This window comes from Myxocyprinus asiaticus, chromosome 28 (assembly GCF_019703515.2).
Source record: "Myxocyprinus asiaticus isolate MX2 ecotype Aquarium Trade chromosome 28, UBuf_Myxa_2, whole genome shotgun sequence".
Taxonomy (NCBI): Eukaryota; Metazoa; Chordata; class Actinopteri; order Cypriniformes; family Catostomidae; genus Myxocyprinus; species Myxocyprinus asiaticus.
This window is the reverse complement of record NC_059371.1, coordinates 3,358,109-3,385,883: the sequence shown is the minus strand read 5'-3', so window position 1 is coordinate 3,385,883 and position 27,775 is coordinate 3,358,109. Positions and strand designations below refer to the sequence as shown.

Genomic DNA, 27,775 nt, shown 5'->3' with positions numbered 1-27,775 from the left:
AGAAAAGAAATAAGCAAGACTGATGATATGATATGATTCGCTAGTAGCAGAGCATTTAATGTAGTGTTTGGCGACATCTGGTGGTCAAACCGTGTTTATTGACAGTGTCGTAGCTCCTCCCTCTAGCACCACCATCACCGTTTCGATTTCATTATTGGACTTTCTTTCCGTAAACACTGATCGTGGTGGACAAGCTCATGACTCGTATTTTATTTTACAGGATCTGGATTCATCTTACAGTTAAGTGAAAGTCATTGCGCTGTTTTACGTGAATCTGGTAGGTTTATTTGAATGCATTATCGAGGGCGAAGTTTGACTGGTCATGATGCTTTCACGTGAGTCAGCAGACAACGCAGTGCTCAATAAAACGCTCTAGTAACATGACATTAATAACATGTTAGCAGTGCTGGTCATCGTAGTAATGGACAATGAAAACTAATGACGGCTGCAGCCGATAACGCAGATAAACAGATAAATATGTCATCAAATGCGTATTTTCTCGCATATTCTACATAAACACTTTGGTCATTGTAAAATGATTATTGAATGGGGTTTTTCTTTTATAGGATTTAATTCATGGGTTTGCATTGAATCCGAATAGATTTTATGTTTCCATAATAAAAAGAAAACAACTGCGTTTTGCAGAATGTATGCCGCCGTAAAAAGATTGTTGATAGTCTTGTTGTTCTGCATTACAGATGTGTACGCTTTTATTTCGGGCACAGAGCTTAAGAAAGCGTGTTTTGAAAATGCACCTCTTCTTTATGAATAGTAATAATATACCACAGTACTTGGATATGTCGTGATACTTTATAATAACAATATTTCCATAACTTGATATTTGGGTCATTGACAAATAAGGTTGTTCAGGGTCAGATGTTTTTTTGTAAAAATATTTATAGCATTTTCAACAATAAATAAATAAATAAAAATCATGACATTAAATATATCATGTGGTGTAACCATCAAGTAAAAGATATTAAAATACTTTCACCCTATATATTGTACAGGTGACTGTAATCATTAATCATATATAAAAAAAAAAATCAAATATATATATATATTTTTTTTATTATTTATTTTTATACAGATATTATGCATTTTTAAGATAAGAATATCAAGACGTTTTCTCAGGGTTGCTCCAAATGACCAAAACAAAATGTGTGTATATATATATATATATATATATATATATATATATATATATATATATATATATATATATATTTAATGATAAGACAAATGATTGAGGGTCTAAAGGGCTTCTCATTTATTATTTTTTTCCTTCTTTTTTGAAAGAAATGGAGACCTACATGTTGGTTACACCACATGACTTTGATTTTGTGAACAAAGGTTTTTAAAATATAATTTTAAAACAAAATAGTTTCATAAATAATAAAAGAGTGTATGCCAATATATCTTTTTTCAAGAATTTCAGCTTTTAATGAGACTTCTTTGGTTTACCATCTCTGGACGATTACACCACATTACATCTTTTTCTTTTTGCCCCAAAAAATATCAAATTGACTTTGGACTCAGTAATTGAAAACATGTTTATCATAGTAGAGGCATATTCAAGTAATTGTTTTGTGTGAATTGCATTTTAATGTATTTCTATGAATAATTTAATAGATCTCATCAAAAAATGTGTGTCCCGTCATTGAGACACTTACAAGGTACTTCAGAGAATATGGCATTATATGGTATGTGCCAAAAAATAACATAGCATAACCATTTTATGTTAGTGACAAGGTGAATGTAGAACATCCCAGAATCAAAGAAAAGAAGTACATTCTTTTTTTAGCCTGTTTTTAAGATGTTTTACATTGTGACATTTTCATGACACTCAAGCACATCCAAAAACAACTGATACATGCTAAAAAATATAATAAAAAAACACAAAGTCAGCACACTGATCAGTGACTTTTAATAATATTCTCAAAAATTGCATTCGTGCCTGTGTCTTCACAGTCATTAGTGTGGCAGAGAGAGCATGTGGGAGTCACATGCATGCAGAAGATGAGCGGTAAACAGACGATTGGAGCACAGCCCGCCTCTGAGCACTCTGCACTATGAACAGCACCACACAGCCCCCTCACATTATCAATGGAGATGCGGCCGTTAGCTATGTGCTCATCCCGTTCTTCCTCATCACTGTGATCGGGATTATTGCTGCAGTGGTAGGTGCCAGATAAAGGCATATTGCCATGATTTCACTGGGTAGCATGCATGATGTAGCCTCTTTATTTGTAAAGCTGTTTCACTGTGTGCCAGTGTGACGGGAGGAATGTGAAGTCGCATGATGGTGTAATTTGATTGAGGAGTATGTGCAAAACAAAAGGGCTTTATTATGCTGTGGATATGCCGTACTGCATTGGCAAAAGTTTGTCAGCTGCATATTCCCTTGACGAAAAATAAAAAAATAGCTGCATGCTTTGACAGCAGCAGAGTTAGCGTGTTAAAGAGTGTTGACAGGCATCCATTTATAATTTAGTATATTATGAAAATATAGTAAAATGAGAAAATATCTTCTGTGTTTCAGGTGATGTACATAAGAAGAAAGCGAAGGTAAATAAAAATTCTACTCCCCTTTTCAAAGACAACTCTACAACCTTGCTTCACATGGGTAGCTGACATGAACATTTTAGTTTAAAATTTATACTGAATTATATACTTTATGAAATACTTTTAGGAAATAGACCAAAAAGTATGTGGTGTGACATGTGGTGCTGTACACTCCATCTAAATCTATTTTAAACAGCATTTACTCTTTTTTTAGTATTATAATTCATGCAGTTTTTTTATGACCTCTTTTATTCTGAGACTATGTGATATTTGTACTAGAGGTAGACCGATATATGGGTTTTACTGATTAATCGGTGCCGATAGTTGCTTTTTGGAACTATTGTTATTGGCAAAAATCTATGGTGATAGTTACAGATAGTTTTTTCATCATTTCATCATTTCAAAATAAGAGAGTCTACATTCTATTCTACAATAAGAATGTGTTTCGGGCTTGTTTGTACTTAAAGGTTCTGCGTTATGCACCAAATCTTAATTTTTGGGGATTTTGGTTGAACAATAAACTTCGTCTGGGATTTTATTTATTTTGGACTCTTTGTCTGTGCCCGACATAGTAAGGAAAGAATAAGAAATGTTTTTGACATTCTATAAATCAATTTGAAAAATAATCGGCATTTATCGGTTATCGCCCTTTCCCACCACCTTAGTTATCGGTATCGGCAAAATCCACTATCGGTCGACCTCTAACTTGTAATTTTATAAATTCATTCGTCTCACCGCAGGACCATTTAAAATGAACTAGAAGGCACTGGAGATATACACTTTCCCTCATACATTCATATAAATTTGAACCTGAAATCCATGGACACGTTAACCTTATACAGTAACAGAACTACCCATATAGTAGAAGGGAAAGTGGATGACTGGTCACCATTTTGAGTTTTTCTCCATTTAATCCCCTTTTTACAATCCACTTAAATGGTCCTGAAGTGACAAATTAATTTGTAAAAGTACAAATGTCTCTCAATTAATATGAAGTCTTAGAAACTGCATGTATAAGAATTGTCCACATGTCTGGACTTTACATTATTATATGAACAGTACTGTGTACTGCCTCTAAATGATCAAAGTAGTTGTTTGTCCATAACAAAATAAAATTAAAGCTGCTCTTGTGTGTTTAGGATTGATAGACTGCGGCATCAGTTGCTGCCGGTCTACACATATGACCCAACTGAAGAGCTGAATGAGGTGGAGCAGGAAATTATTTGGAAAGAGGAAGACACGAAGGTACTCAATCAAATTTCTTCATTCTGTTGCATCAAATGAAAAACTGAAGTCTAAAAACTAGACCTGTTTTAGGCACTAAGAGCAGTACCCACCAGTCCCCTCCCTAAACAATGGAGGTCAGATTATATTGCGCTCAAGCACTGCTAGCAACCTTGTCCATGTGCTCCAAACACTCATCGTCCATCTTGTCTAGTGCCTCTAGTGGTGGCAGGCCTAAATATACACATTTTTCCCACCTCTGCAAATTAGAGTAAACCATTTTCTAAATGAAATTAACCTTCACCTCTCCATTCTTAAATACAATATCATGAAATAAATACATAAGAACAAGAGATAAATGAGAGTTAAAAATCACCAATATATACAATAAATAGGATGGATAAAAAACATTTACCCAATAATGCAAAATGGCGTGTAAAACAATAAATACGTCCTTTGAACACATTAAAATCCACTGCCAAATCCAAAGTAAGAATATTTGATGATAAACACTTCAACAGGTTTGCCCTTACTAAAAATGACCATGCTTTTACTACAGTAACCATAGTTTAACATTGGTATTTGTAGTAAAATCATAGTAACAACAAAATTAACATGGTTACTGTCATGGTTACTATTTGAAATCTTCTGTATTACTGTTGTAAAACAATGGTTAATTGTATCAAAACTATGATTTCTGTCAAGAAAACCAAGGTCACAGCAGTCGTTTGTTACTACAATATTACTATAGTAAAACCATGGTTCATTTTCATTAGGGTCATAAAGCTGTACATCACTATAGAAGGTATAATCTTGCTATTATACGAGAAGGGATGTTGTAATGCGACTCGAGTGCCATACGTGGAAATCCCACATCTTCATCAATGGAGTAGTTCAACATAACTTTGGCAATGAATGTGACCAGTGTAGTCCGATTCCCGAACGAATGACTCTTATGAGCCGTTTTTTTTTAATCTACTTTGTGAAACATTCAGTGCGACTAGTTAGGGCTGGGCGATATATTGAATATTAACGATATAACCGAGATAATTTTGCTGACGATGTAAAGTTGATCAATATTGTGAATATCGCGATGATTTTAATGTGCTTTCATTTGGCCATTATGTTTCATAAAGAGTGCATAAGTAAACTAATTTCACAATCCTTCAGGGCTGCACAATTAATCAAAATAACATCAAAATGGCGAGTTGGTCATATGTGATTATTAATCCTCAAAAGGCTGTGATTTAAAGACAGATAAACATGGTCTGTGTGTGATTCAGAAGAAACTATTGAAGCGCTGAACTGTGTGCACGCGCATGACAGCGCTCTCAGACTCGGATCAGTTCATGTGCATTGTGAAATCAAAGTAATGCACGTTCAAGCATTCACGCAATTCCAAACATTAGTAACAGTTACAAGTTATTATACAAATTTACAAACACGGCACAGAATAACAGAAAAGAAGGAAATTACAGCATTTCAGGAAACAAGGAATATTGTAAACTGTCAAATACACATCGCCTTTTCTGTGTCAAAATAAAAGCCCCAGATGAAGATGAAGTAAATATGACAGCACTTTCTGTGTCAAAATAAAAGCCCCAGGTGGAGGTGAAGTAAACAGGACAGAAATATATTACTTTTGTATAACACAAATCTAATAATCAGATTAATAATGATAATTCAGCATTATATTATATTAATCAACCTGATGTGTAGCAGTAATAATTTAGTATTATGCAACGTTCAACTGGGGTTTCAAATATAAGTCAGTGAAGTAGCTTTGCACACCTTGTTCACTCACAAAAATGTATTAGTAAAAACATTTGAAGGGAAGGAATGCTTTTTATTAAGCTACTATGTATAATTGTTTATGAAATATAAATATAAAGTGCATATCACTGAAAATGATTGAATATCATTCTCCCTTGTTTATTTAATGAACAACGAAGGTTTCGATGAAATGATGGTTCCTCTGATAAAAAACCAAAAGTTTTGAGACATTTCAGAGCAAATACATAATTATCGAGATATATATCTAATATTGTTAATAGGCTGAAAAATGTAGAGATATAATTTTTTACGCCCAGCCCTACGACCAGTATAGTCCAATTCCCAAATTAATTACTCTTATGAGTCAGTTCTTTTGAATCTACTTCATAAAATATTCAGTGCAACCAGTGTAGTCCGATTCCCAAACAAATGACTCTTATGAGTCGGTTCTTGTGAATCTACAGCACGAAACATTCAGTGCGACCAGTGCAGTCCGATTCCCAAACGAATGACTCTTATGAGTGGGTTCTTTTGAATCTACAGCACGAAACATTCAGTGCGACCAGTGTAGTCCGATTCCCAAACAAATGACTCTTATGAGTCGGTTCTTTTGAATCTACAGCACGAAACATTCAGTGCGACCAGTGTAGTCCGATTCCCAAACGAATGACTCTTATGAGTCGGTTCTTTTGAATCTACAGCACGAAACATTCAGTGTGACCAGTGTAGTCCGATTCCCAAAGGAATGACTCTTATGAGTCTGTTCTTTTGAATCTACAGCGCGAAACATTCAGTGCGACCAGTGTAGTCCGATTCCCAAACTAATGACTCTTATGAGTCGGTTCTTTTTAATCTACAGCACGGAACATTCAGTGTGACCAGTGTAGTCCGATTCCCAAAGGAATGACTCTTATGAGTCGGTTCTTTGAATCTACTGCATGAAACATTCAGTGCGACCAGTGTACTCCGATTCTCGAAAGAATGACTCCTATAAGTCTGTTCTTTTGAATCTACTGCATGAAACATTCAGTGCAATCAGTGTAGTCAGATTCCCAAACGAATAACTCTGATGACTCGGTTCTTTTGAATCTACAGCGCGAAACATTCAGTGTGACCACTGTAGTCCGTTTTCCAAATGAATGACTCTTATGAGTCGGTTCTTTTGAATCTACAGCGTGAAACATTCAGTGTGACCAGTGTAGTCCGATTCCCAAACGAATGACTCTTATGAGTCGGTTCTTTTGAATATACAGCGCGAAACATTCAGTGCGACCAGTGTAGTCCGATTCCCAAGAGAATGACTCTTATGAGCCGGTTCTTTTGAATCAAAGCACGAAACATTCAGTGCGACCAGTGTAGTCCGATTCCCCAACAAATGACTCTTATGAGCCGGTTCTTTTGAATCTTCAGCGTGAAACATTCAGTGTGAACAGTGTAGTCCGATTCGCGAACGAATGACTCTTATGAGCCGGTTCTTTTGAATCTACAGCGTGAAACATTCAGTGCGAACAGTGTAGTCCGATTCGCGAACGAATGACTCTTATGAGCCGGTTCTTTTGAATCTACAGTGTGAAACATTCAGTGCGAACAGTGTAGTCTGATTCCGTGAATGAATGACTCTTATGAGCAAGTTCTTTTGAATCTACAGCGTGAAACATTCAGTGCAAGTTGGATCTTTGAATCTTCAGCGTGAAACATTCAGTGAACAGTGTAGTCCGATTCCCAAACGAATGACTCTTATGAGCCGGTTCTTTTGAATCTACAGCGTGAAACATTCAGTGCGACCAGTGTAGTCCGATTCCCAAACAAATTATTCTTATGAGTCGATTCTTTTGAATCTACAGCGCGAAACATTCAGTGCGAACAGTGTAGTCTGATTCGTGAATGAATGACTCTTATGAGCAAGTTCTTTTGAAACTACAGCGTGAAACATTCAGTGCGACCAGTGTAGTCCGATTCCCAAACGAATGACTCTTATGAGCCGGTTCTTTTGAATCTACAGCGTGAAACATTCAGTGCGACCAGTGTAGTCCGATTCCCAAACAAATTATTCTTATGAGTCGATTCTTTTGAATCTACAGCGCGAAACATTCAGTGTGACCAGTGTAGTCCGGTTTCCGAGAGAATGACACTTATGAGCCGGTTCTTTTGAAGCTACAGTGTGAAACATTCAGTGCGAATAGTGTAGTCCGATTCATGAACGAATGACTCTTATGAGCAAGTTCTTTTGAATCTACAGCGTGAAACATTCAGTGCGAATAGTGTAGTCCGATTCGTGAACGAATGACTCTTATGAGCAAGTTCTTTTGAATCTACAGCGTGAAACATTCAGTGCGACTCGTGTAGTCCGATTCCCAAACGAATGACTCTTATAAACCGGTTCTTTTGAGTCTACAGCGTGAAACATTCAGTGCGACCAGTGTAGTCTGATTCCCAAACAAATGATTCTTATGAGTCGATTCTTTTGAATCTACAGCGCGAAACATTCAGTGTGACCAGTGTAGTCAGATTTCCGAGAGAATGACTCTTATGAGTCGGTTCTTTTGATTCTACAGCGTGAAACATTCATGTCGACCAGTGTAGGTCGATTCCCGGGAGAAAGACTCTTATGAGTCGGTTCTTTTGAATCTACAGCGTGAAACATACAGTATGACCAGTGTAGTCCAATTCTCAAACGAATGACTCTTATGAGTCGGTTCTTTTGAATCTACAGCACGGAACATTCAGTGTGACCAGAGTAGTCCGATTCCAAAATGAATGACTCTTCTGAGTCAGTTCTTTGAATCTACAGCGCGAAACATTCAGTGTGACCAGTGTAGTCCGATTCTCGAAAGAATGACTCCTATGATTCTGTTCTTTTGAATCTACTGCATGAAACATTCAGTGCGACCAGTGTAGTCAGATTCCCAAACGAATGACTCTTATGAGTCGGTTCTTTTGAATCTACAGCGTGAAACATTCAGTGTGACCAGTGTAGTCCGATTCCCAAACGAATGACTCTTATGAGTCGGTTCTTTTGAATATACAGCGCGAAACATTCAGTGCGACTGGTGTATTCCGATTCCCAAACGAAAGACTCTCATGAGGCTGTTCTTTTGAATCTACAGCATGAAACGTTCAGTGTGACCAGTGTAGTCCGATTCTCAAACGAATTACTCTTATGAGCCAGTTCTTTTGAATCTACAGCATGAAACGTTCAGTGCGACCAGTGTAGTCCGATTCCCAAAAGAATGACTCTTATGAGTCGGTTCTTTTGAATCTACAGCGCGAAACATTCAGTGCGACCAGTGTAGTCCGATTCCCGAGAGAATGATTCTTATGAGTTGATTCTTTTGAATCTACAGCGTGAAACATTCAGTGCGACCAGTGTAGTCCGATTCCCAAACTAATGACTCTTATGAGTCGGTTCTTTTGAATCTACAGCGTGAAACATTCAGTGCGACCAGTGTAGTCCGATTCCCGAGAGAATGACTCTTATGAGTCGTTTCTTTTGAATCTACAGCGTGAAACATTCAGTATGACCAGTGTAGTCCGATTCCCAAACGAATTACTCTTATGAGTCGGTTATTTTGAATGTACCGCGTGAAACTTTCAGTGCGACCAGTGTCGTCCGATTCCAGAGAGAATGACTCTTATGAGTCGGTTCTTTTGAATCTACTGCATGAAACATTCAGTGCGACCAGTGTATTCCGATTCCCAAACAAATGACTCTTATGAGTCGGTTCTTTTGAATCTACAGCACGAAACATTCAGTGCGACCAGTGTAGTCCGATTCCCAAACGAATGACTCTTATGAGTCGGTTCTTTTGAATCTACAGCACGAAACATTCAGTGTGACCAGTGTAGTCCGATTCCCAAAGGAATGACTCTTATGAGTCTGTTCTTTTGAATCTACAGCGCGAAACATTCAGTGCGACCAGTGTAGTCCGATTCCCAAACTAATGACTCTTATGAGTCGGTTCTTTTTAATCTACAGCACGGAACATTCAGCGTGACCAGTGTAGTCCGATTCCCAAAGGAATGACTCTTATGAGTCGGTTCTTTGAATCTACAGCGCGAAACATTCAGTGCGACCAGTGTACTCCGATTCTCGAAAGAATGACACTTATGAGTCGATTCTTTTGAATCTACTGCATGAAACATTCAGTGCGACCAGTGCAGTCCGATTCTCGAAAGAATGACTCCTATAAGTCTGTTCTTTTGAATCTACTGCATGAAACATTCAGTGCAATCAGTGTAGTCAGATTCCCAAACGAATAACTCTGATGACTCGGTTCTTTTGAATCTACAGCGCGAAACATTCAGTGTGACCACTGTAGTCCGTTTTCCAAATGAATGACTCTTATGAGTCGGTTCTTTTGAATCTACAGCGTGAAACATTCAGTGTGACCAGTGTAGTCCGATTCCCAAACGAATGACTCTTATGAGTCGGTTCTTTTGAATATACAGCGCGAAACATTCAGTGCGACCAGTGTAGTCCGATTCCCAAGAGAATGACTCTTATGAGCCGGTTCTTTTGAATCAAAGCACGAAACATTCAGTGCGACCAGTGTAGTCCGATTCCCCAACAAATGACTCTTATGAGCCGGTTCTTTTGAATCTACAGCGCGAAACATTCAGTGTGACCAGTGTAGGTCGATTCCCAAACGAATGACTCTTATGAGCTGGTTCTTTTGAATCTACAGCATTAAACATTCAGTGCGACCAGTGTAGTCCGATTCCCCAACAAATGACTCTTATGAGCCGGTTATTTTGAATCTACAGCGCGAAACATTCAGTGCGAACAGTGTAGTCCGATTCCCGAACGAATGACTCTTATGAGCCGGTTCTTCTGAATCTACAGTGTGAAACATTCAGTGCAACTGGTGTAGTCCGACTCCCAAACGAATGACTCTTATGAACAGGTTCTTTTGAGTCTACAGCGTGAAACATTCAGTGCAAGTTGGATCTTTTGAATCTTCAGCGTGAAACATTCAGTGTGAACAGTGTAGTCCGATTCGCGAACGAATGACTCTTATGAGCCGGTTCTTTTGAATCTACAGCGTGAAACATTCAGTGCGAACAGTGTAGTCCGATTCGCGAACGAATGACTCTTATGAGCCGGTTCTTTTGAATCTACAGTGTGAAACATTCAGTGCGAACAGAGTAGTCTGATTCGTGAATGAATGACTCTTATGAGCAAGTTCTTTTGAATCTACAGCGTGAAACATTCAGTGCGACCAGTGTAGTCCGATTCCCAAACGAATGACTCTTATGAGCCGGTTCTTTTGAATCTACAGCGTGAAACATTCAGTGCGACCAGTGTAGTCCGATTCTCAAACAAATTATTCTTATGAGTCGATTCTTTTGAATCTACAGCGCGAAACATTCAGTGTGACCAGTGTAGTCCGGTTTCCGAGAGAATGACACTTATGAGCCGGTTCTTTTGAAGCTACAGTGTGAAACATTCAGTGCGAATAGTGTAGTCCGATTCGTGAACGAATGACTCTTATGAGCAAGTTCTTTTGAATCTACAGCGTGAAACATTCAGTGCGACCAGTGTAGTCCGATTCCTGAAAGAATGACTCTTATGAGTCGAGTTCTTTTGAATCTACAGCGTGAAACATTCAGTGCGACTCAGTGTAGTCCGATTCCCAAACGAATGACTCTTATGAACCGGTTCTTTTGAGTCTACAGCGTGAAACATTCAGTGCGACCAGTGTAGTCCGATTCCCAAACAAATGACTCTTATGAGTCGATTCTTTTGAATCTACAGCGTGAAACATTCAGTGTGACCAGTGTAGTCAGATTTCCGAGACGAATGACTCTTATGAGTCGGTTATTTTGAATGTACCGCGTGAAACTTTCAGTGCGACCAGTGTCGTCCGATTCCAGAGAGAATGACTCTTATGAGTCGGTTCTTTTGAATCTACAGCATGAAACATTCAGTGCGACCAGTGTATTCCGATTCCCAAACAAATGACTCTTATGAGTCGGTTCTTTTGAATCTACAGCACGAAACATTCAGTGCGACCAGTGTAGTCCGATTCCCAAACGAATGACTCTTATGAGTCGGTTCTTTTGAATCTACAGCACGAAACATTCAGTGTGACCAGTGTAGTCCGATTCCCAAAGGAATGACTCTTATGAGTCTGTTCTTTTGAATCTACAGCGCGAAACATTCAGTGCGACCAGTGTAGTCCGATTCCCAAACTAATGACTCTTATGAGTCGGTTCTTTTTAATCTACAGCACGGAACATTCAGTGTGACCAGTGTAGTCCGATTCCCAAAGGAATGACTCTTATGAGTCGGTTCTTTGAATCTACAGCGCGAAACATTCAGTGCAACCAGTGTACTCCGATTCTCGAAAGAATGACTCTTATGAGTCGATTCTTTTGAATCTACTGCATGAAACATTCAGTGCGACCAGTGCAGTCCGATTCTCGAAAGAATGACTCCTATAAGTCTGTTCTTTTGAATCTACTGCATGAAACATTCAGTGCAATCAGTGTAGTCAGATTCCCAAACGAATAACTCTGATGACTCGGTTCTTTTGAATCTACAGCGCGAAACATTCAGTGTGACCACTGTAGTCCGTTTTCCAAATGAATGACTCTTATGAGTCGGTTCTTTTGAATCTACAGCGTGAAACATTCAGTGTGACCAGTGTAGTCCGATTCCCAAACGAATGACTCTTATGAGTCGGTTCTTTTGAATATACAGCGCGAAACATTCAGTGCGACCAGTGTAGTCCGATTCCCCAACAAATGACTCTTATGAGCCGGTTCTTTTGAATCTACAGCGCGAAACATTCAGTGTGACCAGTGTAGGTCGATTCCCAAACGAATGACTCTTATGAGCTGGTTCTTTTGAATCTACAGCATTAAACATTCAGTGCGACCAGTGTAGTCCGATTCCCCAACAAATGACTCTTATGAGCCGGTTATTTTGAATCTACAGCGCGAAACATTCAGTGCGAACAGTGTAGTCCGATTCCCGAACGAATGACTCTTATGAGCCGGTTCTTCTGAATCTACAGTGTGAAACATTCAGTGCAACTGGTGTAGTCCGACTCCCAAACGAATGACTCTTATGAACAGGTTCTTTTGAGTCTACAGCGTGAAACATTCAGTGCAAGTTGGATCTTTTGAATCTTCAGCGTGAAACATTCAGTGTGAACAGTGTAGTCCGATTCGCGAACGAATGACTCTTATGAGCCGGTTCTTTTGAATCTACAGCGTGAAACATTCAGTGCGAACAGTGTAGTCCGATTCGCGAACGAATGACTCTTATGAGCCGGTTCTTTTGAATCTACAGTGTGAAACATTCAGTGCGAACAGTGTAGTCTGATTCGTGAATGAATGACTCTTATGAGCAAGTTCTTTTGAATCTACAGCGTGAAACATTCAGTGCGACCAGTGTAGTCCGATTCCCAAACGAATGACTCTTATGAGCCGGTTCTTTTGAATCTACAGCGTGAAACATTCAGTGCGACCAGTGTAGTCCGATTCCCAAACAAATTATTCTTATCAGTCGATTCTTTTGAATCTACAGCGCGAAACATTCAGTGTGACCAGTGTAGTCCGGTTTCCGAGAGAATGACACTTATGAGCCGGTTCTTTTGAAGCTACAGTGTGAAACATTCAGTGCGAATAGTGTAGTCCGATTCATGAACGAATGACTCTTATGAGCAAGTTCTTTTGAATCTACAGCGTGAAACATTCAGTGCGAATAGTGTAGTCCGATTCGTGAACGAATGACTCTTATGAGCAAGTTCTTTTGAATCTACAGCGTGAAACATTCAGTGCGACTCGTGTAGTCCGATTCCCAAACGAATGACTCTTATAAACCGGTTCTTTTGAGTCTACAGCGTGAAACATTCAGTGCGACCAGTGTAGTCTGATTCCCAAACAAATGATTCTTATGAGTCGATTCTTTTGAATCTACAGCGCGAAACATTCAGTGTGACCAGTGTAGTCAGATTTCCGAGAGAATGACTCTCATGAGTCGGTTCTTTTGATTCTACAGCGTATAACATTCATGTCGACCAGTGTAGGTCGATTCCCGAGAGAATGACTCTTATGAGTCGGTTCTTTTGAATCTACAGCGTGAAACATACAGTATGACCAGTGTAGTCCAATTCTCAAACGAATGACTCTTATGAGTCGGTTCTTTTGAATCTACAGCACGGAACATTCAGTGTGACCAGAGTAGTCCGATTCCAAAATGAATGACTCTTATGAGTCAGTTCTTTGAATCTACAGCGCGAAACATTCAGTGTGACCAGTGTAGTCCGATTCTCGAAAGAATGACTCCTATGATTCTGTTCTTTTGAATCTACTGCATGAAACATTCAGTGCAACCAGTGTAGTCAGATTCCCAAACGAATGACTCTTATGAGTCGGTTCTTTTGAATCTACAGCGTGAAACATTCAGTGTGACCAGTGTAGTCCGATTCCCAAACGAATGACTCTTATGAGTCGGTTCTTTTGAATATACAGCGCGAAACATTCAGTGCGACTGGTGTATTCCGATTCCCAAACGAAAGACTCTCATGAGGCTGTTCTTTTGAATCAAAGCGCGAAACATTCAGTGCGACCAGTGTATTCCGATTCCCAAGAGAATGACTCTCATGAGTCTGTTCTTTTGAATCAAAGCGTGAAACATTCAGTGCGACCAGTGTATTCGGATTCCCCAACAAATGACTCTTATGAGTCTGTTCTTTTGAATCTACAGCGTGAAACATTCAGTACAACCAGTGTAGTCCGATTCCCGAACGAATGACTCTTATGAGCCGGTTCTTTTGAATCTACAGCGTGAAACATTCAGTGCAAACAGTGTAGTCCGATTCCGGAACGAATGACTCTTACGAGCCGGTTCTTTTGAATCTACAGTGTGAAACATTTAGTGCAACTGGTGTAGTCCGACTCCCAAACGAATGACTCTTATGAGGCAGTTCTGACCAGTGTCATCCGATACCTGAACGAATGTCTCTTATGAGTCAGTTCTTTTGAATCTACAGCATGAAACATTCAGTGTGACCAGTGTAGTCCGATTCCCGAGAGAATGACTCTTATGAGTTGATTCTTTTGAATCTACAGCGTGAAACATTCAGTGCGACCAGTGTAGTCCGATTCCCAAATGAATGACTCTTATGAGCCAGTTCTTTTGAATCTACAGCGTAAAACATTCAGTCCGACCAGTGTAGTCCGATTCCCGAGAGAATGATTCTTATGAGTCTGTTCTTTTGAATCTACAGCGCGAAACATTCAGTGCGACCAGTGTAGTCCGATTCCCGAGAGAATGACTCTTATGAGTCGGTTCTTTTGAATCTACAGCGTGAAACATTCAGTGCGACCAGTGTAGTTCCGATTCCCAAACGAATGACTCTTATGAGTCGGTTCTTTTGAATCTACAGCGCGAAACATTCAGTGAGACCAGTGTAGTCCGATTCCCAAACGAATGATTCTTATGAGTCTGTTCTTTTGAATCTACAGCGTGGAACATTTAGTGCGACCAGTGTAGTCCGATTCCCGAGAGAATGACTCTTATGAGTCTGTTCTTTTGAATCTACAGCTTAAACATTCAGTGTGACCAGTGTCATCCGATTCCCGAATGAATGACTCTTATGAGCCGGTTCTGACCAGTGTAGTCCGATACCCGAACGAATGACTCTTATGAGTCAGTTCTTTTGAATCAACAGCTTAAAAATTCAGTGCGAACAGTGTAGTCCGATTCCCAAACGAATGACTCTTATGAGCCAGTTCTTTTGAATCTACAGCATGAAACATTCAGTGTGACCAGTGTAGTCCCAATTCCCAAACGAATGACTCTTATGAGTCGGTTCTTTTGAATCTACAGTGCGAAACATTCAGTGCGACCAGTGTAGTCTGATTCCAGAGAATGACTCTTATGAGTCTGTTCTTTGAATCTACAGCGCGAAACATTCAGTGTGACCAGTGTAGGTCGATTCCGAGAGAATGACTCTTATGAGTCGATTCTTTTGAATCTACTGCATGAAACATTCAGTGCGACCAGTGTAGTCCGATTCCCGAAACGAATGACTCTTATGAGTCGGTTCTTTTGAATCTACAGCGTGAAACATTCAGTGCAGATCAGTGTAGTCCGATTCCCAAACGAATGACTCTTATGAGTCGGTTCTTTTGAATCTACAGCATGAAACATTCAGTGTGACCAGTGTAGTCCGATTTCCGAAATGAATGACTCTTATGAGCCGGTTCTTTTGAATCTACAGCGTGAAACATTCAGTGCGACCAGTGTAGTCCGATTCCCAAACGAATGACTCTTATGAGTCTGTTCTTTTGAATCTACAGCGTAAAACATTCAGTGCGACCAGTGTAGTCCGATTCCCGAACAAATGACTCTTATGAGCCGGTTCTTTTGAATCTACAGCATGAAACATTCAGTGCGACCAGTGTAGGTCCGATTCCCAAACGAATGACTCTTATGAGCTCGGTTCTTTTGAATCTACAGCGTGAAACATTCAGTGCGACCAGTGTAGTCCGATTCCCGAACAGAATGACTCTTATGAGCCGGTTATTTTGAATCTACAGCGCGAAACATTCAGTGCGACCAGTGTAGTCCGATTCCCGAGACGAATGACTCTTATGAGCCGGTTCTTCTGAATCTACAGTGTGAAACATTCAGTGCAACTGGTGTAGTCCGACTCCCAAACGAATGACTCTTATGAACAGGTTCTTTTGAGTCTACAGCGTGAAACATTCAGTGCAAGTTGGATCTTTTGAATCTTCAGCGTGAAACATTCAGTGTGAACAGTGTAGTCCGATTCGCGAACGAATGACTCTTATGAGCCGGTTCTTTTGAATCTACAGCGTGAAACATTCAGTGCGAACAGTGTAGTCCGATTCGCGAACGAATGACTCTTATGAGCCGGTTCTTTTGAATCTACAGTGTGAAACATTCAGTGCGAACAGTGTAGTCTGATTCGTGAATGAATGACTCTTATGAGCAAGTTCTTTTGAATCTACAGCGTGAAACATTCAGTGCGACCAGTGTAGTCCGATTCCCAAACGAATGACTCTTATGAGCCGGTTCTTTTGAATCTACAGCGTGAAACATTCAGTGCGACCAGTGTAGTCTGATTCCCAAACAAATTATTCTTATGAGTCGATTCTTTTGAATCTACAGCGCGAAACATTCAGTGTGACCAGTGTAGTCCGGTTTCCGAGAGAATGACACTTATGAGCCGGTTCTTTTGAAGCTACAGTGTGAAACATTCAGTGCGAATAGTGTAGTCCGATTCGTGAACGAATGACTCTTATGAGCAAGTTCTTTTGAATCTACAGCGTGAAACATTCAGTGCGAATAGTGTAGTCCGATTCGTGAACGAATGACTCTTATGAGCAAGTTCTTTTGAATCTACAGCGTGAAACATTCAGTGCGACTCGTGTAGTCCGATTCCCAAACGAATGACTCTTATAAACCGGTTCTTTTGAGTCTACAGCGTGAAACATTCAGTGCGACCAGTGTAGTCTGATTCCCAAACAAATGATTCTTATGAGTCGATTCTTTTGAATCTACAGCGCGAAACATTCAGTGTGACCAGTGTAGTCAGATTTCCGAGAGAATGACTCTCATGAGTCGGTTCTTTTGATTCTACAGCGTGAAACATTCATGTCGACCAGTGTAGGTCGATTCCCAAACGAATGACTCTTATGAGTCGGTTCTTTTGAATCTACAGCGTGAAACATACAGTATGACCAGTGTAGTCCAATTCTCAAACGAATGACTCTTATGAGTCGGTTCTTTTGAATCTACAGCACGGAACATTCAGTGTGACCAGAGTAGTCCGATTCCAAAATGAATGACTCTTATGAGTCAGTTCTTTGAATCTACAGCGCGAAACATTCAGTGTGACCAGTGTAGTCCGATTCTCGAAAGAATGACTCCTATGATTCTGTTCTTTTGAATCTACTGCATGAAACATTCAGTGCAACCAGTGTAGTCAGATTCCCAAACGAATGACTCTTATGAGTCGGTTCTTTTGAATCTACAGCGTGAAACATTCAGTGTGACCAGTGTAGTCCGATTCCCAAACGAATGACTCTTATGAGTCGGTTCTTTTGAATATACAGCGCGAAACATTCAGTGCGACTGGTGTATTCCGATTCCCAAACGAAAGACTCTCATGAGGCTGTTCTTTTGAATCAAAGCGCGAAACATTCAGTGCGACCAGTGTATTCCGATTCCCAAGAGAATGACTCTCATGAGTCTGTTCTTTTGAATCAAAGCGTGAAACATTCAGTGCGACCAGTGTATTCGGATTCCCCAACAAATGACTCTTATGAGTCTGTTCTTTTGAATCTACAGCGTGAAACATTCAGTACAACCAGTGTAGTCCGATTCCCGAACGAATGACTCTTATGAGCCGGTTCTTTTGAATCTACAGCGTGAAACATTCAGTGCAAACAGTGTAGTCCGATTCCGGAACGAATGACTCTTACGAGCCGGTTCTTTTGAATCTACAGTGTGAAACATTTAGTGCAACTGGTGTAGTCCGACTCCCAAACGAATGACTCTTATGAACCGGTTCTTTTGAGTCTACAACATGAAACATTCAGTGCGACCAGTGTAGTCCGATTCCCGAGAGAATGACTCTTATGAGTTGATTCTTTTGAATCTACAGCGTGAAACATTCAGTGCGACCAGTGTAGTCCGATTCCCGAGAGAATGACTCTTATGAGTCTGTTCTTTTGAATCTACAGCTTAAACATTCACTGTGACCAGTGTCATCCGATTCCCGAACAAATGACTCTTATGAGCCGGTTCTTTTGAATCTACAGCGTGAAACATTCAGTGCAAACAGTGTAGTCCGATTCCGGAACGAATGACTCTTACGAGCCGGTTCTTTTGAATCTACAGTGTGAAACATTTAGTGCAACTGGTGTAGTCCGACTCCCAAACGAATGACTCTTATGAACCGGTTCTTTTGAGTCTACAACATGAAACATTCAGTGCGACCAGTGTAGTCCGATTCCCGAGAGAATGACTCTTATGAGTTGATTCTTTTGAATCTACAGCGTGAAACATTCAGTGCGACCAGTGTAGTCCGATTCCCGAGAGAATGACTCTTATGAGTCTGTTCTTTTGAATCTACAGCTTAAACATTCACTGTGACCAGTGTCATCCGATTCCCGAACGAATGACTCTTATGAGGCAGTTCTGACCAGTGTCATCCGATACCCGAACGAATGTCTCTTATGAGTCAGTTCTTTTGAATCTACAGCATGAAACATTCAGTGCGACCAGTGTAGTCCGATTCCCAAACTAATGATTCTCATGAGTCGATTCTATTGAATCTACAGCGCGAAACATTCAGTGTGACCAGTGTAGTCCGATTCCCGAGAGAATGACTCTTATGAGTTGATTCTTTTGAATCTACAGCGTGAAACATTCAGTGCGACCAGTGTAGTCCGATTCCCAAACTAATGACTCTTATGAGTCGGTTCTTTTGAATCTACAGCATGAAACATTCAGTGTGACCAGTGTAGTCCGATTCCCAAATGAATGACTCTTATGAGCCAGTTCTTTTGAATCTACAGCGTAAAACATTCAGTCCGACCAGTGTAGTCTGATTCCCAAACGAATTACTCTTATGAGTCTGTTCTTTTGAATCTACAGCGTAAAACATTCAGTGCGACCAGTGTAGTCTGATTCCCGATAGAATGACTCTTATGAGTCAATTCTTTTGAATCTACAGCGTGAAACATTCAGTGCGACCAGTGTAGTCCGATTCCTGAACAAATGACTCTTATGAGCCAGTTCTTTTGAATCTACAGCATGAAACGTTCAGTGCGACCAGTGTAGTCCGATTCCCAAAAGAATGACTCTTATGAGTCGGTTCTTTTGAATCTACAGCGCGAAACATTCAGTGCGGCCAGTGTAGTCCGATTCCCGAGAGAATGATTCTTATGAGTCTGTTCTTTTGAATCTACAGCGCGAAACATTCAGTAAGACCAGTGTAGTCCGATTCCCGAGAGAATGATTCTTATGAGTCTGTTCTTTTGAATCTACAGCGTGAAACATTCAGTGCGAACAGTGTAGTTCGATTCCCAAATGAATGACTCTTATGAGCCGGTTCTTTTGAATCTACAGCGCGAAACATTCAGTGAGACCAGTGTAGTCCGATTCCCAAATGAATGATTCTTATGAGTCTGTTCTTTTGAATCTACAGCGTGGAACATTTAGTGCGACCAGTGTAGTCCGATTCCCGAGAGAATGACTCTTATGAGTCTGTTCTTTTGAATCTACAGCTTAAACATTCAGTGTGACCAGTGTCATCCGATTCCCGAATGAATGACTCTTATGAGCCGGTTCTGACCAGTGTAGTCCGATACCCGAACGAATGACTCTTATGAGTCAGTTCTTTTGAATCAACAGCTTAAAAATTCAGTGCGAACAGTGTAGTCCGATTCCCAAACGAATGACTCTTATGAGCCAGTTCTTTTGAATCTACAGCATGAAACATTCAGTGTGACCAGTGTAGTCCCAATTCCCAAACGAATGACTCTTATGAGCCTGTTCTTTTGAATCTACAGCGCGAAACATTCAGTGCGACCAGTGTAGTCTGATTCCCGAGAGAATGACTCTTATGAGTCTGTTCTTTTGAATCTACAGCGCGAAACATTCAGTGTGACCAGTGTAGGTCGATTCCCGAGAGAATGACTCTTATGAGTCGATTCTTTTGAATCTACAGCGTGAAACATTCAGTGCGACCAGTGTAGTCCGATTTCCGAGAGAATGACTCTTATGAGTCGGTTCTTTTGAATCTACAGCGTGAAACATTCAGTGCAAATAGTGTAGTCCGATTCCCAAACGAATGACTCTTATGAGCCGGTTCTTTTGAATCTACAGCATGAAACATTCAGTGTGACCAGTGTAGTCCGATTCCCAAATGAATGACTCTTATGAGCCAGTTCTTTTGAATCTACAGCGTAAAACATTCAGTCCGACCAGTGTAGTCTGATTCCCAAACGAATGACTCTTATGAGTCTGTTCTTTTGAATCTACAGCGTGAAACATTCAGAGCGACCAGTGTAGTCCGATTCCCGAACGAATGACTCTTATGAGCCGGTTCTTTTGAATCTACAGCTTAAACATTCAGTGCGACCAGTGTAGTCCGATTCCCAAATGAATTACTCTTATGAGCCGGTTCTTTTGAATCTACAGCGTGAAACATTCAGTGTGAACATGGTGGTCACTATGGTGGTGAATTGGACCTCGGCCCTTTCTGACTAACAGTACGAACAGGCTATGCATCTTCATGTCAGCGCTTAAGCTCAAGGTTCCGTCTGAACAGTTGCCTTTGGGGTTTGTTGCTTATTCCCCAAACATACTAGACATACAGTACCAGTCAAAGGTTGATTTACTCTGATTGACTGATCTACTGTCTGCATGTATTTAATATTTTAATAAAACATTGTATGCAGTTCTGTGCAAGAAGTATGATGGTAGCTACAGTATGCTCTACAACGGTTTACATGAATATGAACATAGATCAGACTATTTCTTTTTTCTCGTTCTAGGTGGTAAAGGGTTGGATGAGGACATATCAACAGCGGCGACCCTTACTATCAAAGGATCCTGATGCATAAAAATGAAGGTTTGCTGCATCAAAGACCATTTCCCTCTTACAAATTTCTTTAACTTTACATTTTTGTGATTCTGCACACAATCTGGGAATTTTGTCAATAACTGATCTTTAACTATAATTTAGTGTTGAGAAAGCTACTTCGAAACTGTAGCTTCTCATAACTTAAAGGAGTTAAACTACAGTAAAGCTATTTAAAAACAACGTTACACTGCAACACTTACACGGCAAGCTACTAACAAAAAGTTATTTCAAGACAAACAAAAAAAAACTTTAGATATATAGAAATCAGAGGATATTATTTTATTCTGCAATCAGCTCTGTTTGCAGAATTCAATAATATCATCTGATCTGATAGTTATATATTTAATTAGGGTGAAGAATGTTTTTACTGCTGTAACCAAAGTTTAAACTGTCTCATGGCAGTGGCCTGTATTGCAGATTCAGAAGATGGAGAATTTTGAGCAATAAACTACTGATTTACCTTTTGAAGCAATGAATCTAGAAGAGAAATGAGAAGTCTACAGGGTGCCGGAGACTCCTCATGTGGGTTACCTTCAAGCGTTGGGATGGTACTTGTTCACCTCAGGTCTCTTCCTGCAAATATGGTCCAATATAGAGCCACATTTTCACCTCTTGAAGAGCAGCAAATTTGTTGTCTGAACAACGCTCGGTTGCTAAGGCTCAAGAAGGACTTTTACTGTTATGATTCTTTATTTATTCTAGTTTTATGTATTCTGCTGATGTTCTGTACTATTAAATCCCTGTCTGGGCCATTCAGTTTAATGAGTATGCACGAATGTGATGTGTTCTGGGTTTGTAAACCAAAACCATGCTAGGTTACAGTGGCTGGCTGATCCTTTAAACCAGCTGTTCTCAACTGGTTTTGCTTCAGGACCTAGATATTATAGTACCAACATAGTTTAGAATGAAAAAGTAAGCAAATATGTCCCTTAAATCAAACCATTTTGATGGTTTCATACTCAGTGCAAAACACATTGCGGTCGGCATAACTCGTATTTAATGTAGTCTTAGTTGTGTTTTCTTTAAAGCTGTTTTCATAACCCAGCTTTGATTGAGGGCATGCCATGTTTAGCATCTGGAAATTTCTCTAGGTTCTACCAAATGACAGATGGCTTTGAGGCGAAATACTGTACAGTTTCATTGGACACACTGCTCTAAAAGTCAACAAAACAGATGGGAAGCATTTACTCCACCCTTTTAAATGTTGATCAGCCTATTTATATTCATATTCTGACCCTACTTGTCCACTGGTGTGAAAGTAATCCGCTTAATATCACCCGATACGCTAGAGGTCTGTAACTGGGGGTGCATCGGTAAAATGTATAGTCATGTGGTTATCTTCAGTCAGTACTTTTCATGCACTTTAAAAGTTCGATTTCAGTCAGAAGTCTTTTTAAAATGTCAGTGTTTAGTTGGACTGTAATGTGGCAGCCTGATTTTCGGGAAGTCGGACTAACAGTAGTGTGCCGAGTTAGAGGGATAAAAAAAGTGTCACTTTTCAACTACGTCATTTTTACAGCTGACATCATTCCTCCAAATATTCGATTACACATTGTGTAATGTAAACTTGGACAGACAGATGAGGACTGACGCAAAAACCCGCTGTAGCAAGATTTTAACTGCGCATGTAAACGTACTGAGTGTGGTGTATTGCTGTGTTCCATTCATCTCGGAAAATCGCAATTTCCAACTTCTACTTGCATCTTCAACTTTCCTCTTGTATATATGCAATGGAATGGCAATTGAAGCCGAAACGCCAACTTGGATACTCGTGCGGAAATCCTCAACTCCAATTTCGCACAGATGCAGGTGCGTGACATCACTCAAAAATGTCGGCACCCAGGAAGGTGTACAACAGAGGATGGATTTTGTGGATTTTGCCGATACTGATAACTACAGTGGTGGGAAAGGGGCGATAACCGATTAATCGGCCAATAGTTTTTAAAATCGATTTATAGAAGGTCAAAAACATTTCTTATTCTTTCCTTACAATAACGGGCACAGACAAAGAGTCCAAAATAAATAAAATCCCAGATGCAGTTTATTGTGCAACCAAAATAAAGATTTGGTGCATAACGCGGAACTTTTAAGTACAAACGAGCCCAAAACACACCGGAGACTCTTATTTTGAAATGACGAAACGATGAAAAAACTATCTGCAACTATCGGCATAAATTTTTGCCGATAAAGATAGTTCTAAAAAGCAACTATCGACACAGATTAATCGGTAAAACCCATATATCGGTCAACCTCTAGTGTACAAGATAATGATAAACAATCACTTTTAAGCACATAAAAACATAAATGAGTGAAAGTTCCTACAATACATGATATTAAAATTAGTTTAGCAAGTGTTTGCGGAGACAGGTGCATTGAATACAGTAAATTGCCAACTCTTTTGATAATCATACACGTAGAACAGATGCTAGTATTGCAAAGCATCGTTTATCCTTCGCTATGGTTGCTAGGATACGTTTCCGTGGACAGTCTAACCTGCTACTCTAGTGGGAGCTTTACAGTTTTGTTTTCCTATAGGCTACATCATCTTCCGAGCATTGGGCAATGGAATTATTTTACGTTCAGAGATCGGAGATATAACAATGTATGTTACAATGATCGTGTTTCCATCCAAGGAGAAATATTGTAATATCAGATTACAAATTCATCACTTCTGGGGAAGATGGAGAAGATGCCGCCCAATTTAGTGGGGTGGGGGATCCTTGCCGCCCACGCTTGCCGTCCCTGGCAAGATCCCACCCCGGGCAGCTGCCCGTGTCGCCCATGCCTAAATCCGCCACTGTCTGTCGCCTTCTGTTCCCTTAACCCTGGACACACTTATGCTCTAGGTATGTCAGGAGAATGCCTGCATGTGATTGAGATTTTTACCATGATGGGATGGTGCAAAATTGAGCATTATTTATTTGCCATTTTTAATTGAATTGGAAATTATGCAATGTGTTTAGTGGCTTATTTTACAGTCGCTAGAATGGCCTTGCTGTTAAAGATGTGTTACTGAGTGAAGATAGTAGTTGGATTGGTTGGATAATTCAAACATACGTTATACTCGACTCAAGCCTGTCGAGTGCAAAAAACCATTAGTGATCAACAACTGGTGGTAGGAGGTCGAACCAAATACCTATGCTCGCTACTTGGCCAAAAGTATATGGACAACCCCTTCTCATGTTTGGCTATTCTAGCTACACCCAATACTAACAGGTACATACTTGTAAGTATAAACTTCAGCCATGTAAAATGTAGAATGGGGAATACTGAAGAGTTCAGTGACTTTGATTCTGCTGTGGAAGAACTTGACTGGCCAGCACAAAGCCCAGAACCCCATTGAACACCTTTGGGATGAATTGAAACAGTGACTGCGAGACAGATTGTAACACCCAATATCACTGTTTGTCCTCACTGATCCTCTTGTGTCTCAATGGGAGCAAATCATTCAGAAGAGTTGAAGCTTTTATTGCAGCAAAAAGAGGACAAACTCTTTGAAACTTTGAAATTAAATGTTCAACAAGCACATACGAGGTCGTGTTCGGGTGGCTACATACTTTTGGCCATGTAGTGTATGTTCAGAACCTGGAGTTCAGCACTACTGATTTAATGCCCCTGAACGAAAACCAACTGTTTAAAGTACTGTTACTGAATAAACTTCTGCACGAAGTACTGTGTATTTGTATTTCTTAAAGGAATGTTCCAGGTTCAATACAAGTTAAGCCCAATGTTGCATAATGTTGATTGCCACAAGAATTAATTTCGACTCGTCCCTTGTTTATTTCTACAGTAAGACACTTACAAAGGAAGTGAATGGGGCCAGTCCATAAAAGTAATAAAATAGACCCTGTTTCAAAAGTATAGCCACAAAACATTTTACGGATTATGTGGGATAGAATATACTGGCATTACAACATTTACCAGATTACAGGGTTTACCTGTGTGGCGTTGTCATGACAATGAAGTTGTAATATTGAATACAACTTTAACAGATTGATCACTCTGAATTCGGCGACAGGAGGTCGAAACTTCTGCTGCTGAAATCGGTCTGTACTTACTACTGAAATTCAAAGCACTCCCCCAGTGGCTGAAGTGGTAACTGTTTATTTTTATTTTTATGTGTGAGCTTCAGTTTCCAGGTGAAATGTCCACAGATTCGCCCCAAAAGTTTTTAGTTGGTTTTATCAACTTTACCCCAAACCCCAACTCTTAACATGACTGTTAGTGGAGTACAAATTTTAGACAGAAAATGGTACCTCCGAATCGCACTCGTCATTGATTATGTGAATGCGATTAATTCCTGTTTTTTTAAGACCAGAACCCATGTCTCTGAGGGTGCTCATGCAACATGCTACCAGTAACGCAACAGGAGATGGTAAAGACATTTGAATTAATGCAAAAAGGTGTGATGGAAGATGGCGCTTGTCAGTAACTCAGAAAATTGGCGCATGTGTCAGGGTACTGGAATATTCTGCAGCAACATGTCGACTTCCGTGTGAATATGTTGACTTTACACAGATAAGGTTAGTAAGAATATAATGTTTACATCTTGTGGCTATACTTTTGTGCAAATAAATTACAGTTTTGTGTATATGACTGGCCCCAATAACTTCCATTGTAAGTGCCTTACTGTAATGGTGATTTACTTACTTTTATTTTTTTATCCCCTTTTCTTCCCAATTTGGAATGCCCAATTCCCACTACTTAGTAGGTCCTCTTGGTGGCAGTTACTCACCTCAATCCGGGTGGCGGAGGACAAGTCTCAGTTGCCTCCGCTTCTGAGACCGTCAATCCGCACATCTTATCACGTGGCTCGTTGTGCATGACACCACGGAGACTCACAGCACGTGGAGGCTCATGCTTCTCTCCACGATCTACGCACAACTTACCACACGCCCCATTGAGAGCGAGAACCCCTAATTGCAACCACGAGGAGGTTACCCCATGTGACTCTACCCTCCCTAGCAACCGGGCCAATTTGGTTGCTTAGGAGACCTGGCTGAAGTCACTCAGCACACCCTGGATTCAAACTCGCGACTCCAGGGGTGGTAGTTAGCGTCAATACTCGATGAGCTACCCAGGCCCCCGATTATTTATTTTCACACGAGGGGGCGAGTCGAAATGTTTTTGTGGTAATCAACATTATTCCACAAATCCTTCTTCCAGAAATAAGTTGATTCTGGTTGCCCAGATTACATTTTCCAGTGTCTTTTTGCTACAATGCCAGAGTAGCAGTTCCAGGAACCATTTAACTTAATATTTTAAGGAAGTGCTGTCTTTTGTTGACCTTTTTTATTATGTAATTGGTGTTCTGTTGAAATAAGCTGACATCAACTAGTTTGAAACGTGTAACGGGGCATTTTATTGTTTTTTTAATGATCATAGGTTTGTGGTTCTTGTATCATTTATGGTTATTGTATTTGAATGATGCATACAAAAAAGTGATTTGGCCAGTGGCAAAATAAAAATGTTATGTTAATATTATGAAGTTTATAAAATTGAGTTGGCTGACCGTAAGGAAAGTCAAAGTCAAGCTCAATTTGAGAATTGGATGCAGGCAGGTGTAAACTGACTCCTGGTTTTGTAGTGCTGTACCAGGTTTACTGCATTTAAACAGATAGGCAAACTATATGAGTCCACCTGCAGGTGTAGCTCCTATCAGATATCTGAATGCAGAAATGTTTTCATGACCACGGATGTGAGGTCCTCTAGTTCATCTGTCACCTTGTTAATGACTTCCAAAATCATTTATTTTAACAAGCTGATTTGTGTATTTTTGTTTGTTGTTGAATCTCTGTTATTAAAGTTCTTGCTTTATTATGCCATCTGCTTTACTTCTTTAGTCTAAAGGGACAGTGCAACTGCAAGTCATTCATTTTCAATAGGAGCTGGTGATTTAAGGAGACTTGAGTGACAGCGACCATTTGCAATGTGACTGTGGAGATGAGAGTGCAGACAGTGATCTGTTGCCTGATAAAAACTTAATAATGACCAACAGAACAGACTTGGCTGCGCTTGGCAAACTCCAGCAATTACATCACTGTAATGGAAATTATAGACCTCACAATAGCGCCATATTTGATTATATAAAAAAATGTATAAAAAAAAGGCTGTTTGGTATAGACTACAGTAGATCACGGTCTCTTCAATTACATGTGTATGTGCAGAATATGAATTATAGACAGGGTTGGAGAGTAACGGAATACATGTAACGGGATTACGTATTTAAAATATAAGTAACTGTATTCCACTACAGTTACAATTTAAATAATTGGTAATTAGAATACAGTTACATTCAAAAAGTATTTTGATTACTGAAGAGATTACTTTGCATTTTATTGTCATTTGTTTCATTTAATATTTAGTCCTTTCAGATGGAAACATTTATACATATAAATGATGTGATCCAAAGTGCATTTGAACAGCGGTGAAACACTTTCTTATGATGTGTTCCATTCATATGAGCAGACAGAGAAGTAAGTTTGAAGTAAGTTTGGAGCAGAAGAAATAGAAACAAACCTTGTGTAAATTGTCAGCTTTACTCTAAGCTAAAATGCTATTTCTAGCCATTTTACATG

General features: G+C 39.8%; 1 protein-coding gene and 1 long non-coding RNA gene across 3 annotated transcripts in view; both read left to right on the top strand.

Moving 5' to 3' along the window:
* LOC127418969 (uncharacterized) overlaps nt 1-27,775 on the top strand; it is a 983,530-nt gene that overhangs the window by 954,232 nt on the left and 1,523 nt on the right. The gene's annotated exons all lie outside the window — the stretch shown is intronic.
* On the top strand, nt 125-27,020 carry LOC127418960 (small integral membrane protein 29-like). 2 transcript variants are annotated; one of them, XM_051659909.1, is made up of 6 exons: nt 125-239; nt 1,972-2,180; nt 2,543-2,568; nt 3,705-3,810; nt 21,109-21,185; nt 21,615-27,020. In XM_051659909.1, the coding sequence occupies exons 2-5, from the start codon at nt 2,073-2,075 to the stop codon at nt 21,175-21,177; spliced, it is 309 nt and encodes a 102-aa protein (XP_051515869.1). In that variant the 5' UTR covers nt 125-239; nt 1,972-2,072; the 3' UTR covers nt 21,178-21,185; nt 21,615-27,020. The 2 variants fall into 2 exon arrangements, with proteins under 2 accessions (XP_051515869.1, XP_051515868.1); XM_051659908.1 differs by having other exon boundaries at nt 21,600-27,020.

Bases quoted from the DNA above. Each gene is read 5' to 3' on its own strand.
- LOC127418960 (XM_051659909.1), top strand. From the start codon at position 2,073: ATGAACAGCACCACACAGCCCCCTCACATTATCAATGGAGATGCGGCC. The intron at 2,569-3,704 runs GTAAATAAAAAT...TTGTGTGTTTAG, and splicing joins TACATAAGAAGAAAGCGAAG to GATTGATAGACTGCGGCATC. The intron at 3,811-21,108 runs GTACTCAATCAA...TTCTCGTTCTAG, and splicing joins GGAAAGAGGAAGACACGAAG to GTGGTAAAGGGTTGGATGAG.